General features: G+C 44.9%; 1 protein-coding gene across 1 annotated transcript; it reads right to left on the minus strand.

The window, feature by feature from the left end:
- Positions 1 to 530: 530 nt before the first annotated feature.
- LOC134990360 (polyunsaturated fatty acid lipoxygenase ALOX15B-like) lies at positions 531 to 21326 on the minus strand. Its single transcript, XM_063950684.1, is given in 10 exon segments — positions 531 to 710; positions 939 to 1109; positions 3295 to 3395; positions 4791 to 4912; positions 5887 to 6056; positions 6480 to 6566; positions 9694 to 9904; positions 15045 to 15126; positions 20865 to 21069; positions 21309 to 21326. Coding segments are annotated over 10 exon segments (1347 nt in total).
- Between the last annotated feature and the right edge of the window lie 210 nt (positions 21327 to 21536).

Genomic DNA, 21536 nt, shown 5'->3' on the forward strand with positions numbered 1-21536 from the left:
CATCCCGGCTAAATTGTCTAAAAGGAGAATTACTGTACATGACACATCCCCAGTTATGAATACTGTAATTCCCCGGTCTTCTTATCTCTGCATACAACCAATGAAACAAGATCTCTGGAGTATCTAGAATACTGGACAATTATCACACTGTGTCATTTCTGTATTTGGTCAGGTGTAGCCCCATACTGTAGGAGAAATGGAGAAGTGACAAAGCCAGTAGTTTATATGTAGTAGAGTTGTATTTGATGCCCCAAATGGTTTACTGGTATGATTAAAATAAAGAGCACCTGTCCTTATTCCTCCCCTCACCTTATACAAATGTTAATTATTAAGAATGGATTAACAACAGTATTTCAGTCTAATTAATCTTTAATTATGTCACAAATATGTTCTGCCAATAGACTTGAAGATACTACTTTATATTGGAATTACCAGATCATATTGTCTTATCTTAACACAAGGAGACAAATGGAAAATAGGTAAGAAATTCTGATTCAATGAGTAGATACAGTATACCACCACTATTATTTTTAGATAATGATACTGTTCTCAACCATTTTTGGGTCCAAGTAGGTATATGGAAAATACATGCTCTTGTTTCGGTCAGCAATGGACTTAGAAATTTCCAGCAGCTTTTTTTGGAAATCCTCAATAGACTGTAGTGGGCTCTTCTCTGTAAAACGCACATCAGGGTAATGTCCTAGTCGTCTCTATAGAGGATTGAAAAATCTTGTTATTAGAAGTCTATTAGATGTTATCGTGATTTCGTTTACTAAGCCATTCACCAGTCACCACATTACCCAAGCCTGTATGTACATGAACGGTGCACCAGAGAGAGCTGTATATACAGGGTCTCTATATTGTGTTCTTGGGGAATATGTAACAATGGGGCAGAGACACTTATTTCTGCAATGTCTATACTGATCCCAGGTACTCACCGGAGCTTCTGAGTCTCTACTGAGCAGCCACACTACGGATAAAGCGACGCTTACAACGTTTACATCTGGCAATGCCTCCAGGATATTCTGCATTGTGCTGATGCCCTTAGCTGTTGGAGGGGGTCTTTTCATGGATGTGGGACTATTGGGCATCCAAGAGTAGAAGTCAAACTGCAATGGAAGCATGGATCATCTGAAACACGTTCATATGTGGAAATACCATAGTTTACCCAGACTGCTTAATCAACATCTTCATATTTTATTTTTTTATTGCTAGCTCTAATGTGTAGATATAATATATTATGTACTTGGGACCTAAGTAAGTCTACCTCAACACACATGCAGCTTTATGCAGAATTTTAAATGTCAGCATTCATTGCTAATTAATTAAGGTCTGTCCTGTCTTCGTCATGTATGCCACAGTGTGTGCTGATTTAATTTTTAAAATTAAAATAATTGATTTAAAATCACATGACTGAAAAAAAAATCAAGGAGTTTAATGTATTGTTAAAATTAAGAATTCAATATATATTATCATGGATGTAGAGTTAGAGTCTACAGCCATGTTTTACCAAGCTTTTACTGGTAATTGGCATAGCCATACTGTGCTGTATGGACCTTAGACCTTTTACTATGGTTACCACCTCATCCCTTTAATTCTGGACACATATTCATTTCACAGGTTCTGCGGCTGATTAAAACCAGGTGAAATGGAGTCTTGAAGTCAGCCAGCCACAGAACCTGTGTAATTAATATGTGTCCATAATTAAAGGGATGAGGTGGTAAGCCTACCTTTGACCTATGATTAGCTGCTCTGCTAGTAAAAGCTCTGTATCTATGGCTATTGCTTGCTGACCTAATTTAATTAAGACTCATGTGATAAAAAGAGGCATGGGTAACAGAGAAGTCCAGAGAAGAAACAGATAATTCCAGAATCTACTGGATATCCATATTGGGCTGAAGAGAAATGCAGAACAATTATTTAACCACCTAAAGCCCATTTCAATAGCACTTGACCCCTTGACATAGTTCAAAAAGATAAAAAGATAGTACCATTTCCAATGCTGTACATGTGTGGAAAGAATTAGAGGATATTCTGAAGGAATTAAATCTGGAAAAACCAAGCATGAAGACATTTTTTGACCACTATAATCAAGCAAATTGGGACCTGCACATTTTGTTGCTTACTTATTGGGCCCTGTGGTAGTTGTCTAACTGCAGAAGAAAAGTTAGAAGCTCCTAAGTTTGCCAAATAAAAATATCCAGATTCAAATACCCTTCTACCAACACTAGCCAAGTTCCAAGCAAAAGCAAGCCCATTTAATTACCTCTTGTTTGGTCAGGATGTTGTGTCAACAGTGGCACCAATAGATTAGTGGAAAATGCAGATTGGTTCAGAAGCTATATCTGGCAATGACAGTATCATGGTAGAGGTAGCGCAATTGCTAAAAGCACCAGCGTCATCAGCTTCAGCAGAAAGAATGTTTTCCACGTTTGGTTTGTTGCAGTCAAAATTGAGAAACCGCTCGGGTACTGACAAAGCTGCAAAACTTGTGTTTCTTTTTAAAGCGTTCAATAAACCTAATGTGTAGGATTATTCAGATTTACAAATCAGGCAACTGTCAACTATTGTAACTTTTACCATCATTGCTGTTTCTTTCCTTTTACAGTTTGTGTGATTTGTTTGTAGTTTGTTGTGCCATGCCATGATTCACGGTGACGCTGTCAAGTCATTTAAATTAAATATATTAAAGTTACAGTATTTCAAAAAAACTTTGTATTATTGTTTTTACTTGGTTTATTTGTTTACTTCATCATTTTTGTAAAAATCCAATTCAAATTAAAAAGAATCTGATTTAAACCCAAAATATCCAATTTAAATAAAAAAAAATCCAGATTTTTTTATTTTGAAAAATAATTTATGATTTTTATACCCCCCGCCCCCACCCGCCAATGACTCACACTGCAGTGAGCAACGGGACAGACCTTAGCCGGAGAGGACAGAGGATCGGGGGAGAGAGGGGGTGAGTAGGAGAGGGTGGGGCTGAGCAGGAGATGGACTTTTGTGACGCCGCACATGACAGCTCTAATATGTTCATCAATGTATGATCCAATTTCAGTATTTATTGCAAATGTCAAAGATTTACCAGGAGTAGAAAATAGGCATAGTGCTGTTCAATATATAACCCTATTAACATTGTGTTATCTACAGTATGCTTTTTGTCAATGAAGTTTCCTATGGCATCAAGTTGCCCATGGATGTGTGTAGTAAACACTCACCACAGAAAACATTACATGTATCAAGTAATTACTGTAGTATAGTGTTCAGTGTAATGGAATGATCTGTGCCACTCACTTGACCTTTGTTGACAGCTGCGTGCTGAGCAGAACATGTGAAGATCACCATTGTCAGGTACTTGATCAGAGAGGCTTTGGTATCCAAGGAAGATGGGACCCCTATGACAGGAAGTAGGATAGACCTCTAGTGCACTTAGCCAGACTATCTAGGCTTGGATACAAAATTCAGGAATACTACATTTAACATACAAGTGTTATACATTATATATATACACAGGTTGAGTATCCCTTATCCAAAATGCTTGGGACCAGAGCTATTTTGGATATCGGATTTTTCCGTATTTTGGAATAATTGCATACCATAATGAGATATCATGGCGATGGGACCTAAATCTAAGCACAGAATGCATTTATGTTACATATACACCTTATACACACAGCCTGAAGGTCATTTTAGCCAATATTTTTTTATAACTTTGTACATTAAACAAAGTGTGTGTACATTCACACAATTCATTTATGTTTCATATACACCTTATACACACAGCCTGAAGGTCATTTAATACAATATTATTAATAACTTTGTGTATTAAACAAAGTTTGTGTACATTGAGTCATTAAAAAACAAAGGTTTCACTATCTCACTCTCACTCAAAAAAAATCTGTATTTCGGAATATTCCGTATTTCGGAATATTTGGATATGGGATACTCAACCTGTATATATAATATTTAATAATTACACCATAAGGTATCTTCAAACATTCTAAGCCAGAGTTACCCAGACTCCACCATTGCAGTCCAAGTTTCAATAATATCCATGTTTGAGTCCAGATAGTAACATCAAATTGAGTGACTTACTAATTAAGTCATCTGCAATTCAGTGACATGTGGTGAGGTGAATGGCTAGGCAGGCACACATGGGGATTGGTCTGATTGCTGGGAGCCTGTCTCACCCCCTACTCACTGTAACTCTCCCATCACTACACTAAACTACAGTGTCCACTGAGTCTTCAACCTTCATCCCTGTGTCTTCTCCTGCTGCTGCTGACTGAGCTCTAACTGCAGTGCACTTCCTGGTCACATGACACATCCAAGTGTCCTTCAGTGCACAACGCACATCCTCACACTCAGAGGCATGCCTCTGTTATATCTCTTTCTGTGCAGCTTTGCTGCCCATGGTGTGACCCTGCTCCCAGCTCTGCAATGCAGTGTCTGACTGTAGCACAGAGGCAGAGCTGTTGCTGCCTCATCTCTCATCTCCCCACAGCTACAGGGATCTCCACAAAGCTGGTGAATGTGAGCTATAAAAAATGTTTGTTATAAATATCTTCTTTGTATTATTCTAATAATTTTTATATAAAAATCTCAGGAGTTTGACAGGGGAGGCTCTGCTGAGATGTTTACCTGTTTGAAATGCTCTTAGCTGCTCAGAGTTGTGAAGGCAGGCCCTGACAGATTCAAAATTACCAAAAAATAAATAAAAAATGACGAGATCATTCCCCATAACAGGCATGTAAGCATCTCTGAATCATTGATGACTGATTTATTGTTACCTGAAGATGTATTCTCCAAGAAACCTTCTTTAAAGATCTCTGCCACCCAGGCCTGAAGTTCAGGATCCTCACTGACTGCTTCATCACTCTTATAGTAGTAATGAATAATGTTAGACACAAAGCTGTGTGAAGATAGGAGGAGATATAGAGGTGAATATGAAATAATGAGGAATATATGGGTCTTTGTATTAAGCCTTGAAGAGAGATAAAGTAGACAGAGATAAAGTACCATCCAATCAGCTCCTAACTGCCATGTTAAATATATATGGAATAGTCTTGTTAAGGTGTGTGAAGCTGACTTATGTTTGTGCCCATTTGTATGTTAATAATGTATGTACAGCACTGTATACTGTATACAGGTGGGTACAAAGTACACTGGCCTCCATAGCACCCCAGCTTTCTCCCAAGATTATATGGCCTGCCTTCTCCTGGTATTGGACCCATCTTAAATCTCTGAGCCCCTATGTAGACGGTAAGGGACTCCACAATGTTTTTAGGTTGGGGGCACCAAGATATCATTTAATTTTGGTGCCCCTAATTTGCTGAATGCAGTGCAGGTGGAGGTACCTGCCACACCGCCTACATGATGACAGAGATATAACTACAGTTTCTATATTTATATAGATACTGTATCTCTAGCTATCTCTAGCTATAGTATCAGTACCACATGGGTTAAAGTGGGAGTGTTTGTGTACAAGAGGTTTATGAAGTGGTAGCTTAGGGGGAAGAGGGGAGGAAATATAAAGTGGGAGGTGAAAAGGGCTCAGGGCTGGTACCAGAGGATGGGCGCCAACAGTAACTAGCCACACACTGTAGTGGGTGGAGCTTTACGGCCCAGGTGGGCTGAAGGGCCCATGTGGTGGGCAGAAAAGGGCTGTGGGAAGGGAGGAGGTGGTGCAAACGGAAAGTGGATTATCTTCATTTTGACACTGCCCTTGCTAACCCTAGCTGGTAGTTGCACTGGGCCCTGTGACCCAGTACATTGACTAGTGCCTTTCAAATGCTTGGTGGGGGAGATCTGTCCCATTGCCAGTTCTACACTTTTGTAGACAATATTTCACTTTGGATGAGCAACTGCAGCATTGCAATGCCGTACCTTTCCACAGCCAACCAGATCTTCATCCGATCATCCCTGTACAGGTAGTTGGGAATGGACTCCACTCCTCTTGTCTGAATGTTGTCAGGGAGACAAAGTCTGCTGTAAGTGACCCCATCCATCGCTTTTTTCAGCATTATTGGAATCCCTCCATTTCCAGTTGCTATTGCCTGGATAAAAGGCAAAAGGTGTTGGAGATGTGTCTTGGAACAATGATGCAGCCTGTATTTGGTTGTGATATTATAAACAGGGGTAAGCGCAGAATTTATATGGGGGGTTCTGTATTAGTGAGATATATGCAGATGTAGCTAGGCTCATTGTTGCCGTGATGCATCTGCACATACGCATCATGGCAACGACTAGCTGTACCTATTCGAGCCGCAACTAGGTAATGCTATGCGAACGCATCACGGGTGCAATTATACGCACGTGAAAGCTAGCCCCGAGTGTGGGTGAGTGTGGGGGGGGTTCTGGGTACTCAGAACCCCCCGCTTTGTGCGCCAACGGTATTGCTGGACCAAGTCAAACTCCAAATCTATCCAAAACCTGCTATTGCGGTCTGTAACAACTGTATACTGTATATAGGGTCTCACCAGGTCAAAGTAACCTCCAGGACCAACTAGCCTCATTCTGGCAATGAGATTGATCTCAAGAGTGTAGAGAAGATGTGGAGTAATTAGCTGAGGGAAAAAAATATTGATTATAGACCTGATCTAGATATTACCATTAACTGATGAGACACAGTGTAATCCATTCACTGCTAAAAAGTTTTCTCAGTCCTGTGCTGAGCACATTTTTTTACTTTTACACATGTCACATTGGAAATATCAGTATCACTAATGCAGTATTCACACAAGTTATAATATACCTTGTTTTCCCCCATAATATACCATTAGTGTTTTGGTCCTTCTAACAAATCTTCCCCAAGTACTGGTTCCCATAATTTTTCTGGTGATGCTTTGTATGGGGGAGGGGGAGTGACACTCACTTTGCCTGAATCAGAGGTAGATGCAGCTGCGTCTCTGCATGCTGTAATACCTATAGTAATTCTTTAGACACAGACATCAGTGCTCCATCACTTGCACTATCGGCACATGCACCAGCTCTATACCAGGTACAGTTGAATGAAGCCACTTTCACTGACATGTCCATGACACTCCAATAATACGACCATGCAAGAGACATCTAGCCACGTCCCAGTCACACTGCCAGGAACACCATTACTTTTCCGTCCCATTTCTGATGCCGTCAGTCCCAATCGTAACAGCACCTGGTGTGTTTAGAAATTTTGCACATGTGCAGTTTCTAAAAATAACTGAACTACGTGAACATTGGCAATGCAGATGGCGTGCAACTCGGAATCAGGCTCACTATGTCCACAATGAGTATGCCAAACCAAGTAAGCCAATGTCGGCATTCTGACATGAGTCTATTGCTACTTAGAGAAGTTTAACCATGCAGGTTTCATAACATAAAACATGCCGGTAAGTGCCATATGTGAAGTTACTGTATAACACCCGCATGGTTAAAATTCTCTAAATAGCATTACACCAATGTTGGGTTTCTAGCACCAGCATACTATTGTCGACACACTCACTGTGGACATAGGGGGTCATTCCGAGTTGTTCGCTCATTGCCGATTTTCGCAATGGAGCGATTAAGGCAAAAATGCGCATGCGCATGGTACGCAGTGCGCATGCGCTAAGTATTTTAGCACAAAACTTAGTAGATTTGCTCACGTCCGAACGAAGATTTTTCATCGTTGAAGTGATCGATTGAGTGTGATTGACAGGAAGTGGGTGTTTCTGGGCGGAAACTGACCGTTTTCTGGGAGTGTGCGGAAAAACGCAGGCGTGCCAGGATAAAAAGCAGGAGTGTCTGGAGAAACGGGGGAGTGGCTGGCCGAACGCAGGGCGTTTGTGACGTCAAACCAGGAACGAAACGGGCTGAGCTGATCGCAGTGTAAGAGTAAGTCTCGAGCTACTCAGAAACTGCTAAGAATTTTCTATTCGCAATTCTGCTAATCTTTCGTTCGCAATTCTGCTAAGCTAAGATACACTCCCAGAGGGCGGCGGCCTAGCGTGTGCAATGCTGATAAAATCTGCTAGCGAGCGATCAACTCGGAATGAGGGCCATAGTGGGGGCAGATGTACTAAGCTTTGGAGAGTGATAAAGTGAAGAGAGATAAACTACCAGCCAATCTGCTCCTGTCATTTTTAAAACACAGCCTGTAACATGGCAGTTAGGAGCTGATTGGCTACTACTTTATCTCTCTTCACTTTATCACTCTTGAAGGCTTTGTACATCTCCCCCAGTGAGTGGTCAATCTCCTCATTGCATCCTGCCTTGTGATCACACTGATAAGACAGTAAATTCTGTGGTGTACCTAGTTGAAAGAGGGGGCTCCCTTCTTTCAAACCATCTTTGTAGTCACCATGATAATCATCCTGCAAATGTGCACAAATGCCAGTTCCCAATCTGCAACGTTGAACACCCGTGCTCCCCACTAGTTATCAGTACCAGCAGGGGTAAGGTCATTTCTTTCTTTTTTTTAATGCTGAATGTTGTGGTGCAGGACAAGCAGAGCTCGTCTTCTGCAGCCTTAAGTTATATGTGTAAGATGTTCCTCACTCAGGGGTCTATTCATGAAGCAATGGAGAGAGTGGAGAAGTGAGCCAGTGGAGAAGTTGCCCATGGCAACCAATCAGCATTGAATTAACATTTATCAAGTGCATTCTATAATATTTTACGTAGCAGCTGATTGGTTGCCAAAGGCAACTTCTCCACTGGCTCACTTCTCATACTTTTCACTGCTTCATGAATAAATCCCTCAACCTCTTCAGTGAGGGGGGTAAATACAGGATATTTATAGCCCTCAAAATCTGCTTAAAATAGTAATTTCTGCCCTAGAGTGAGTGGTCAAATGAAAGAAAGTCCAAATAAATGCTAATTAAAGTTCTATGTGTGGTTTCCACCTCACTAGTACATACTTTACAGTAAAGGGATACATATTTAAAATCAAGGCTTACTCAAGTTGATGTAGCTAAAGAGAGGCACCATTTAGTTTTACCCCATCAGGAGGCAGAATGACTACGTGTTACTTACAATGGACAATGGACCTGATTCAAATTTGTATGCAAAAGTACAAATCCGATGGTGGCAGAACTGCGTATGGGCATGACCCATCCTGCACATGTGCAGAATGGTCCCTGCATAATCGTTCACAGTCCCTTCTTAGGGGTGCAGAGCAGGAACAGTGTCAAGACCAGGATCTGTATTGTTGGACGCAGACTTCCTGGACCTAGCTGACAAGTTCCAACGGCTAGCCTGAGACAGCTTCACCTTACGCAGAGGGCTGAGAGCTGCAACCATCGCAACCGATGGTTATAATGGTGATCCAATGCTGTGTCTTTGGACGTAGAACTGGGATTTGCGATGCATGCGGTAGGCACTTTTTTTTGCTACAGATGCCTCCTGCGGTATTAGCACTTTAGTTGTACCGTGTTGCACAGCTGCTTCCCTGCGGCTATACAATACTGCATGTATCATAATCAGGCCCAATGGTACCTGACACCAAACTTTGAAAGGTAATGAAAAGATAGCAATTTGTTTCAGGATGCTACATGCATGTTCCCATGCCCTCACAAGGAGATCTGTACAGTTGACATCCACATTCAGAAGATACTCTGCGTGGCTCCCTGACACTGGGCGACAATGTGGGTCTTAATGTGGATGGTCTTGTATGGAGAAACTACAATGAGAGTCAAACTATCTCCATGACAATGGCTTAAACATATATCATCTCACCTTGTACACTGGGTGGCTCATTGGAAGTTGTCTGGTGGTTGCAATGTTGAAGACCTCAGCAAAGAGATGAGTGCGGAGAAGGTGACTGTCCACTTGATGCACCTGGAACTCAGAATTGCGCACTCACATCTTGGCCAGTAGCCAGTCAGCCTCTGAGTCACTGGGCAGGAAGATTGGAGCATTCTCTCCTGGGGATTGAGCCAACTGTAATAGAGACAGATGATGTCATTCTTCAGCAACTCCCAAGGGTATAGTTATAATGTAAAGTAAATAAGTGTACATGCTTTTCATCTGCAGAAAGCAGCAGAATGAGCAGTTTCATAGATGTTAAGGCGGGTACACGCTAGACGACATTTTAAACAAATTTGCCAATAATGACCAATTATTATAACAAATTCTTAAAATCATCAAGTGTGTACCCATTACATCGCTAGTGATGTGCACTCCCATGGGTCGCTAGCGACATCCCCATCTTCTGAACATGCAGCTCAATCTAGGGATGTATGCTGGACTAATTACGAGGCGGCCGGGGTCTCCTTTATCCAGGCCCAGTGCTGACAGCCAGCAATGCTACAGGGATAGCCCTGATGCCTGTGTTGGCATGAGATGGGGTAGGTGGGAGCTGTCTGGGTTTTGTCTGCTTGGTGAGTTACTGCTGGATCTCCTCGCCGCTCCTCTGAGTGATCACATCCAGTTCCAGGAAGCTGAGCTGCAGGTTCTCAATGTCCAGACCAGATCGTTGCCAGCAGGGCAAGCATACAGTATGTGGGGCACATGCTGACCCCATCACCTTCCCTCTCACATGGATGTAGCTAGTACCTATCGTCAAACACAAAGCTATTATGAAATTACATGAAATGCAGTAATTCTAAAATGATATTATGGAAGTCATTTAATCCTTCCATTTGTAGGAAATTTAATCCCATCCTTATGGCTAATGATAGTGTAAAGGAACTCCATTTCAAGATATCAATTATTTTCCAATTTGATAGCATGTATTAAACCTCACACGTCAGATGCATCCACGCGCCATTCAAGCACACTTATCTTATAAAATAAAGACACAACAACTGTAATTGGCGTGAAAGGGGTCAGCTTTTATTTTCTGACTGAGAGGAAGGCCTATTAATACTAAAACTAAAATGCAGACTTCCCTCTCTAACTAAGGTGGCGGGGAGAAGAACGGTTAAGCATGATAAACGTAACATGGGTGATCAATGTTATAATACATAAAAAACAAGCAGTAAAAAACATATGTGTGAGGGAGCCTTCTGCCCCAGATGTTCCGGGATCGGCCTCCTGCCTCCATCCCAGACATCGAAAATCAAAAATCCAAGGACAGGGGTCGGCCTTCTGCCACTACCCCTGCCCCACCCACAGTTGCAGGGACGGAGATACGCTCCGCCCCTACATGGTAAAATTGGGCCACCGGCCCCGCCATCCACATATGTTTATACCAGTTATATGGACCCACTTGGTAAAGCGATGCCCGTAAACTAATTATAAAACTATAAAATTTACCTAAAAGTACACCCAGACTTACTAACCTTGAACTCATAATTAAAATTAAGTAACCGTTCAGAAACCGGCCACCAAAAGCCGACACAATGAACCCGATTGTAGAACAACAAATAAATAAAAAACAAAACCAAGTCCCCAGGGCGGGAGGGCGGGTCACGAGAAGAGCTGAAAGAGGGAGGAAGTACCATGTCAGCAGCCTATATGTATGACAGGCCAGCCCCTATACATGATCCAGCCAATCAGCCCCCTGGACCCTCTCTCCACGTTCCTCCCACCACAAAACATTAACCCCTTCCAAGCCAAGGTGATGCACCGAGCGGCGCTGCGGAAGCCCCGACGGTGCGTTTATGCTGCTATGGTCACAGTATGTTCCCTACGCAGTCTTTTTGGCAAAATGTAGTGTTTTATACATATGATGGTAAGCCTGAGACATATTCTCTGAAAGGGATGTCATAAAAAGTACTTGCCTTCTCATTGATTCCATTTATGCCCAACACAATAAACTAAGGTGGATCTTTTTTATTTTGTGTATGTTTGGTAATAGATTAAAGGTTATTAATGTGGGGTTTGTCACTTTCAAAAATTCTGTAGTCTTATTTGGTCATAGTGTTATCCTTTAGAGCTCTACCCAGGGCCGGATTAACAATGGGGCGGATGGAGCTGCAGCTCCAGGCCCCCCACTGGAAATAGGCCCACAGATCCCCTGCAGTTCAGATAGTGTTGACAGGAAAAAAAAAAAATTCTCCTTTCACCACCAATAGCATTAACTCACTCGACTCCTGTCACGGAGAGACAGAACTCTGCCTATCCCCTCTGAAGCTGCCAGCAGCTGTTACTGCCCAATGAAGCACATACCCAGGATAGAAATAAGCTCCTCCCCCAGATCGCGATAAGCTCCGCCTCCTGGTGCATCTACAGCTGTGCCCACGATTGCTTAAAGTTCTTCTCACATGCCATCCCAAGCTGTGTCTCTGTGGGACCTTTATAAACTTACTAAGCCCCCTGGTTCTTCCACTGCTAAACCCTGGCCCCTGTTGCCTGAAGCCACACCCCTGGGTCGTTCTAAGCCCCGCCCACTGGACAGTACACTGCAGTGCAGTGCTCCCCGCCTGTGTGACCTGTGAGGTGTTCTGCAGCTGCGGTTTGAGGTACAAAGGAGTATATGCTGTGTAGCCCTATGCCCAGGACTTTCTCACACTTAAAGTTATGTGTGCATGTTCTGTGACCTTAATGGCATACTGTTTTAATTTATCATGCATGATAATCAATTGAATTCCGGCCAGTGTGTATACGGACACTACCTTGCGGTGTAATGTGACTATCAGACGCTGCCATGCGGTCTAATGTAACTATTGGACGCTGCCGTGCGGTGTAATGTAACTATCGGACACTGCCTTGTAGTGTAATGTGACTCGGACACTACCTTACGGTGTAATGTGACTATCGGCTGCTGCCGCTCGGTGTAATGTAACTATCGGACTCTGCCGTGCGGTGTAATGTAACTATCGGACACTCCCGTGCGGTGTAATGTAACTATCGGACGCTGCCGTGTAGTGTAATGTGACTAGGACACTACTGAGTGGTGTAATGTAACTGTCGGACGCTGCCGTGTAGTGTAATGTGACTAGGACACTACTGAGTGGTGTAATGTAACTGTCGGACGCTGATGTATGGTGTAATGTGACTATCGGATGCTGCCGTGCGGTATAATGTGACTATCGGATGCTGCCGTGCGGTGTAATGCAACTATTGTACGCTGCCGTGCGGTGTAATGTAACTATCGGACGCTGCCGTGTGGTGTAATGTAACTATCGGACGCTGCCATGCAGTGCAATGTAACTATCGGACGCTGCCGTGCGGTGCAATGTGACTATCGGACTCTGCCGTGCGGTGTAATGTGACTATCGGACGCTGCCGTGCGGTGTAATGTGACTATCGGACGCTGCCGTGCGATGTAATGTAACTATCGAACGCTGCCGTGCAGTGTAATGTAACTATCGGACGCTGCTATGCAGTGTAATGTAACTATCGGACGCTGCCGTGGGCTGTAAAGTGACTATCGGACTCTGCCGTGCGGTTTAATGTGACTATTGGACGCTGCCGTGCGATGCAATGTAACTTGCGAACGCTGCCGTGTGGTGTAATGTAACTATCGAACGCTGCCGTGCGGTGTAATGTAACTATCGGACGCTGCCATGCAGTGTAATGTAACTATCGAACGCTGCCGTGTGCTGTAATGTGACTATCAGACGCTGCCGTGCGGTGTAATGTGACTATCAGACGCTGCCGTGCGGTGTAATGTGACTATTGGATGCTGCTGTGCGATGCAATGTAACTTGCGAACGCTGCCGTGTGGTGTAATGTAACTATCGGACGCTGCCATGCGGTGTATTGTAACTATCGGACGCTGCCGTGCAGTGTAATGTGACTATCAGACGCTGCCGTGCGGTGTAATGTGACTATTGGACGCTGCTGTGCGATGCAATGTAACTTGCGAACGCTGCCGTGTGGTGTAATGTAACTATCGGACGCTGCCATGCGGTGTATTGTAACTATCGGACACTGCCGTGCGGTGTAATGTAACTATCAGACGCTGCCGTGCAGTGTAATGCGACTATCGGACTCTGCCGTGCGGTGTAATGTGACTATCGGACGCTGCCGTGCGGTGTAATGTGACTATCAGATGCTGCCGTGCGATGTAATGTAACTATCGAACGCTGCCGTGCGGTGTAATGTAACTATCGGACGCTGCCATGCAGTGTAATGTAACTATCGGACGCTGCCGTGCGCTGTAATGTGACTATCGGACTCTGCCATGCGGTGTAATGTGACTATTAGACGCTGCCGTGCGATGCAATGTAACTTGCGAACGCTGCCGTGTGGTGTAATGTAACTATCGAGCGCTGCCGTGCGGTGTATTGTAACTATCGGACGCTGCCGTGTGGTGTAATGTAACTATCGGACGCTGTTGTGCGGTGTAATGTAACTATTGGACGCTGACTTGCGGTGTAATGTGACTCGGACACTACTGTGCAGTGTATTGTAACTATCGGTTGCTGCTGTGCGGTGTAATGTAACTATCAGACGCTGCTGTGCAGTGTAATGCAACTATCAGCGCTGCCTTGCGGTGTAATGTGACTCGGACACTATTGTGCAGTGTAATGTGACTATCAGACGCTGCCGTGCAGTGTAATGTGACTCGGACACTAGTGTACGGTGTAATGTGAATATCGGACGCTGCCATGCGGTGTAATGTGACTCGGACACTACTGAGCAGTGTAATGTACAGTAACTGTCGGACGCTGCAGTTCGGTGTAATGTAACGCTGCCGTGCGGTGTAATGTGACTCGGACACTACTGTGTGGTGTATTGTAACTATCGGACGGTGCTGTGGGGTGTATTGTAACTCGGACACTACTATGCCGTGTAATGTGATTCGGACACTACTGTGCGGTGTAATGTGACTCGGACACTACTGTGCGGTGTAATGTAACTATCGGACGTTGCTGTGCGGTGTAACGTGTCTCGGACACTACCGTGCGGTGTAATGTGACTAGCAGACGCTACCGTGCGGTCTCATGTGACTCGGACATTACTGTGCGGTGTAATCTAACTATCGGACACTGCTGTGCTGTGTAACGTGCCTCGTACACTACTGTGCGGTGTAATGTAACTAACGGGCGCTGAGGCATATCCCCTGCTCCCCTCTCCTTAATCCAATCTGCTGCAGCGGTACACAATAGGCCTTTCCTATATTTCAGCTCCAGGCCCATGTGCACATTAATCTGGCACTGGTCAGGATATAAAACATCACTGAATTGGTCACTCACTTGTGGGTTGCTCTCTGCTTCTCCAGTTCCGCTCTCCGTTGCTGCTGGAGAACAGGGTGAGTGTTCCCAGATAAAATGATGCCTGAAACAGAAAATATCCCAAGAGCACTGTGTTGCAATTATCCTGGTGGTTATAAAGATCAATCATGTGACTACATAAGGAGAATCTCTATCCATGGAATCCTTCCACTCTATAGAGTAACATGTACTCCAGTACTACACAGCCATTCTACATTGACCCAGAGAGCCGCATAATCTTTAGCTCTGTACACTGGGGGTTATACAGATAATAATAATACTTTTAATTATATAGCGCTCTTTCTCCAATAGGACTCATAGCGCTTGTGGTTGGATTTGCTGTTCATGCAGCAAGGCACCAATTACCTCTACTTTGTGCATGCTGAGGACCCGTTCTGCGACAACAGAGTACAGTACTACTGCATCAGACTGTCAGTGAATGACAGTCTAATACCATTTAGAGGTGGGGAGGCGACTGTGATGGCGTTTTCGTTTCTCCAAACTGAGGCATGATGACACAGTTTATGTGGAGGGAAGAGGTCAGGGACCTCTGGTTGAAAAGAGATTTCCTGGCCTCTGCAACGAGCAGCTTGCGTGTCCCCATGGGTGACACAAGCCGCCCGATGGTGAGCAAGTGATTAAGTGCTGCGTCCTAGGATGCAGCTCGGATCTCTACTGCAGCAGGAGGTGTCTGCTTGTGATAGTTGCCTCTTGCTGCATTACCATACAGAGCTGTCGCTACTGCTTCCAGGGAAGCAGCAGTCATAGCAACTCCTCCCACATCTGAATCAGGCGTATTAATATTGATTTGGAAAACAATATATAGGGATTTTAAGGGATTTATGATGTATTGAGTACAAGTTTATCGTTGAGCTCCTAGCTGTATCCAGGCCCAACAATAAAAATAGGTTTTTAATTACCTACCGGTAAGTCCTTTTCTCGTAGTACGTAGAGAATACTGTGGTCCATTTAGTACCATGGGGTATAGACGGGTCCACTAGGAGCCATGGACACTATAAGAATTTGATAGTGTGGGCTGGCTCCTCCCTCTATGCCCCTCCTACCAGACTCAGTCTAGGAAACTGTGCCAGAGGAGACGGACATACTTCGAGAGAAGGATAGATAAGGATAGTGGTTTGATTCCGAACCAGCACACACAACAAGATGAAAGCCATGCTAACCAAACTTGAAACAGGAACAGCAACGGCTGAACCAACATTACTTAACCAAGTAACAGTGCAGGAAGAATGAAGCACTGGGCGGGAGCCCAGCATCCTCTACGGACTACGAGAAAAGGTGTTACAGGTAGGTAATTAAAATTCTATTTTCTCTTACATCCTAGAGGATACTGGGGTCCATTTAGTACCATGGGGCTGTACCAAAGCTCCCAAACCAGGTGGGAGAGTGCTGAGGATCCTGCAGAACTGATTGACCAAACTGAAGGTCCTCAGAGGCAAAAGTATTGAACTTGTAGAACTTAGCAAATGTAATTGATCCAGACCAAGTAGCTGCTCAGCAGAGCTGTAAAGCAGAGACACCCCTGGCAGCAACCCAGGAAGAACCCACAGACCTAGTAGAGTGGGCCCAGGCTTGGACTGGCCCACAGGGTTACAGGGGAAACCACTGGTGGGCCCTATTGCCTGGGGCCCCACCGCCTGCTCTAAGGATCAGGTGGGCCTGTACAGATCTTGGACCTGGAAAACTAGCCATGGAATAAGCATGCTGGATAGTAAGTTTGATCCAGCGTGCAATAGTCTGCTTTGAAGCAGGACACCCAATCTTATTTGGATCATAAAGAAAAAACAGCAAGTCCGTCTTTCTGTGACGACCTGTTCTTTTCACATACAGCTTCAAAGCCCTCACAACATCCAAAGACTTTGAAGTAGCGGAGGTGTCGGTGACAACTGGAACCACAATAGGTTGGTTGATGTGAAACACAGACACCACCTTAGGAATAAATTACTGACGAGTTCTGAGTTCAGCTCTGTCTTCATGGAAAATTAAATAGGGACTTTTGTGAGACAAAGACCCCAGTTCTGACACGCATCTTGCTGAAGCCAAGGCCAACAGTGTGACGGTCTTCCACGTAAGATATTTTACGTCCACCTCCTGTAACGGCTCAAATCAGTCTGATTGGAGGAAATGCAGCACCACATCGAGATCCCAAGGTGCCGTGGGAGGCACAAAGGGAGGTTAAATGTGCAGAACACCTTTCAAGAACGTCTGGACCTCAGGGAGAGACGCCAATTGTTTCTGAAAGAAAATGGACAAGGCCGAAATCTGGACTTTTATGGAGCCCAGACGTAGGCCCACATCCACTCCAGCTTGTAGAAAAAGCAGGAAACGGCCTAGATGGAATTCCACCGTAGAGAATTTCCTGCTCTCACACCAAGAGACGTATTTCTTCCAAATACGATGGTAATTCTTAGACATTACCCCTTTCCTGGCTTGGATCATAGTCGGGATAACCTTGTTAGGGATCGCTCTCCTGGCTAGAATCAGCTGTTCAACTTCCATGCTGTCAAACGTAGCCGCGGTAAGTCCTGATAGACAAAGGGCCCTGTTGCAGAAAATCCTCGCGAAGAGGTAGAGGCCACGGATCTTCGAGGAGCATCTCCAGAAGGTCCGTGTACCAGGCCCTTCTTGGCCAGTCCGGAGCAATTAGAATCGCTTGAACCTGTTCCCTTTTTATTCTTTTTAGAATTTGTGGGATCAGAGGAAGTGGAGGAAACACGTACACCATCTGACAGACCCATGGAGTCGTCAGGTCGTCTACCGCCACCGCCTGTGGGTCTCTCGACCTGGAACAATACCACTTGAGCTTCTTGTTGAGACGAGAGGCCATCATGTCGATCTGTGGATATCCCCATTGACATATCAAGCGCCTGAACACTTCCGGGTGAAGGCCCCACTCCTCCGGGTGCAGGTCGTGTCTGCTGAGGACGTCTACTTCCCAGTTGTCTACTCCCGGAATGAAGACCACTGACAACGCCACAGCATTTCTCTCTGCCCAGAGGAAAATTATTGACACCTCTGACATTGCTGCTCTGCTTTTCATTCCGTCCTGTCAGTTTATGTACATTACTGCCGTCACATTGTCCGACTGGACCTGAATGGCCTGATCTTGAAGAAGATGTGAGGCCTGCAGAAGGGCATTGCATATGGCCCTGAGTTCCAGAATGTTGATTGGAAGGACAACCTCCACAGCACTACTTGGCTCTTATGAAACTGGAAAGCCTGATTTGAAGAATCTGTGAGGTTGGAGCTCTTGGAACTCCAGTCTGTAGCCCTGGGAAATAAGATTTATGACCATGGGGTCCTGGCATGAATTTGACCAGATCTGACTGAAGAATTGTAGGCCTGCTCCCACCTGACAGCCTTCCAGGCATTGCGGTCCACCGTCATGTTGAATTCTTTGAGGAAGCAGAGCCTGAGCTCTGTTCCTGAGCACCTGTTGTTGCTGGTTTGCGTGGTTTACCTCTTGCGCTGCTGGAGGACATAGAAGCACCTCTGGATTTGCCCTTGAACTTGGCTATACGAAAGGATTGTAACTTAGAAGCTGAATAAGTCTTCTTGGTTGGGAGGGCTGCGGAAGGAAGATATGTAGACTTACCCGCAGTAGCTGTGGAGATCCATTTGTTTAATTAATCTCCGAACAAGGCCTCTCCTGTGAATGGTAGGCCTTCCAGGCCCTTCCTGGAATCTGCATCAGCAATCCACTGGCGTAGCCACAAGCCCCTGTGTGCCGACACTGCCATAGCGGTGGTGCATGTGTTAAGCACGCCTATTTCCTTTATGGCTTCCACCATAAAGTTCGCAGAGTCCTGTATATGCTGCAGAAGTAAGACAACATCCCCCCTAGATAAGGAATCTAACCCCTCAATTAGGTCACCTGACCACTTAGCAATGGCTTTAGTGATCAACGCACATGCACTAGTGGGTCTCTGCACCACCCCAGCAGCTGTGTACAAAGATTTGAGTGTAGTCTCAATTTTACGATCAGCCGTGTCTTTCAGGGAGGCTGAACCTGGAACAGGCAATACAATTTTACGTGACAGTCTAGAGACTGATGCATCCACTATCGGTGGATTTTCCCATTTTTTCCTATCCTCCAGAGGAAAAGGAAAAGATGAGAGCAACCTTTTAGGGATCTGAAACTTCTTATCAGGATTAACCCATGGTCCTTCGAACAGGGTATTCAATTCCTTTAACGCAGGAAAAGTAACTAAGGAAATATTTTTTACATTAAAATAAGATTCCTCACACTCCTCTGACACCTTATCAGGAATATGCAGAACATCTCTGATAGCCTCCATAAGAGCCTTTATTCCCTGTGACAGAGCTGCATCCCCCCCCCCCCCCCCTGAGTCCACCTCTCCCTCCTCCATGTCTGACCTGTCAGAGCCAGACTGCAGGATATGGGCCAGAGATCGCTTCTGCAGACAAGTGTGAGGGGACTGAGATGTTGTTTTGGGGGCTGAGTCTCTGTTCATAAACTCATCCACAGTCTGTTTTAAGTATTGCGTCTCTTTCTCATTGCGGGACAATTTTGTAGAAAGAGTTGAGATCATTCCTTTAAGAGAATTAACCCATTCTGGTTCAGCCCCGCTAGCCTGTGAACCCTGAGTACCCAGTAGTGAGCTCCCTGGTGAAGGGGAATACTCTGCGGTACAAGACACACACTCTCTGCCTGACATAATGTAATGTGACAGCACACACACACACACATAGAAAAGTTTAAGCACAATTAACCCACAAAGAGCCCTTCAGGGAGACACAGAGTTGTTTGGAGCCAGCCCCCACGTGCCCTTATCACTAATGCCAAGATTAGCCAGGTCGCAGACCAAGTACCCTGATAGGGGACTTAGTACACTAATAATCGCTCCCTCCCCCCCGCTACGACCCCCTGGTACCGTTGAGGTAATCTCGAGTCACACTTGAGGAGCTGCGTGTCCCTGTCCTGTCAGCGTTTGTGTACACTGCCGAGGGAAAATGGCGCTTGTGAGCTGCTGGATCCTCTCATAGTGAAGCCCCGCTCCTTCAATGGTCTTCCCGCTTTTTTTATACTGGCTAAGGAATGGTGCTTAAAATGGAGAGTACTGTTTTAAGGCTGTTGTGACAGTATGGGTACTGTGTACAGTGTACGTGGACGCACCTGTGTACTGTGTCCGGGGACACATTCCACCCCGTGTAGAAGCCGTGCGTACTCTCATGCCGCCATAATGGCCGACGCCCCGCTAGCTGAGGCACCGGCTCAGTACTCACTACTCTTCATTCTTCTGGCTCTGTTAGGGGTGGCGGTGTGCTGCGAGACTGTACGCTCGCCGTGGTGGGGCTTGCGAATAGGTCCCTCAGGAGCTCAGTGTCCTGTCAGCGGGGAACAGGACCATTAACCCTGCAAGAGGTTGGGCTTTCCCCCCCCTCCCCCTAAGTTCCACAAAGCAGGCAGGCTGGTGCCAACCAGCCCTGCCTGAAAATAACAAACATTAAAAATAAATGCAGAAAACTCTTCAGGAGCTTCCATCAGCATAACCGGCTCTTACAGGCACATTTTCTAAACTGAGTCTGGTAGGAGGGGCATAGATGGAGGAGCCAGCCCACACTATCAAATTCTTATAGTGTCCATGGCTCCTAGTGGACCCGTCTATACCCCATGGTACTAAATGGACCACAGTATCCACAAGGACGTAAGAGAAAAAAAAAACACATAATGTACCACCAACATTGGCCACATCATAATAACTCAGACAGCACCACCCAAAACTTCATGAGTAGAATATAGTTATAAGAGCTACATCTCACCCTTCCCGTCTGGGATCTCCACAGTCGTTGGACCACATATCCACTGATAGAAAGGGAACTGGTAGAGTTGACCACTGGGACTTGTCACATCAACATAGCGGCAGTACCAAGCATCCATATTAAAGGTTTTGTATTGCTCTGTAGTGATCCGGACCAGCAGGAGGTCTCCCAGATCTTTCTCCATGATAACGTCAAAGTCAGTCACCTGGAAAAGCAGAGCGGTATCTGAGAAACATGCATGAAGGAACCCTGGACTTCCACTAGCCCAGACATTGTGGGATTCATGTACAAATGGACATACTGTATGTACATCTCAAACATACAGAATGTGTCCAATATGATAGCCTGTGTGAATGAAGTTTTAGGCTGTCAGTGTGGAGGGGAAATGTTTGAGTACATAGAAACTTGAGTACTGTATGCACCACTGATATACTCAAGATTTACCTCCTTCAGCTCTCGCATGTGTAGGGTACAAAAAAGAGTAGGGATGTGGCCTGACAGTGTTTCCAGTAAATGCAAAAGTTGCATTATTTCTACAACATACAGTATAATACATTTTCCTTGCAAAATATAATAAAATCCAAAAGCAAACACAGATTAAATAAATAAATAAAATTAAGTTAAATACAGGCATTGGTTATCTTCCCTTTAAAATTGTAAATATTAAGTTGT

Source organism: Pseudophryne corroboree, chromosome 2 (assembly GCF_028390025.1).
Source record: "Pseudophryne corroboree isolate aPseCor3 chromosome 2, aPseCor3.hap2, whole genome shotgun sequence".
NCBI lineage: Eukaryota > Metazoa > Chordata > Amphibia > Anura > Myobatrachidae > Pseudophryne > Pseudophryne corroboree.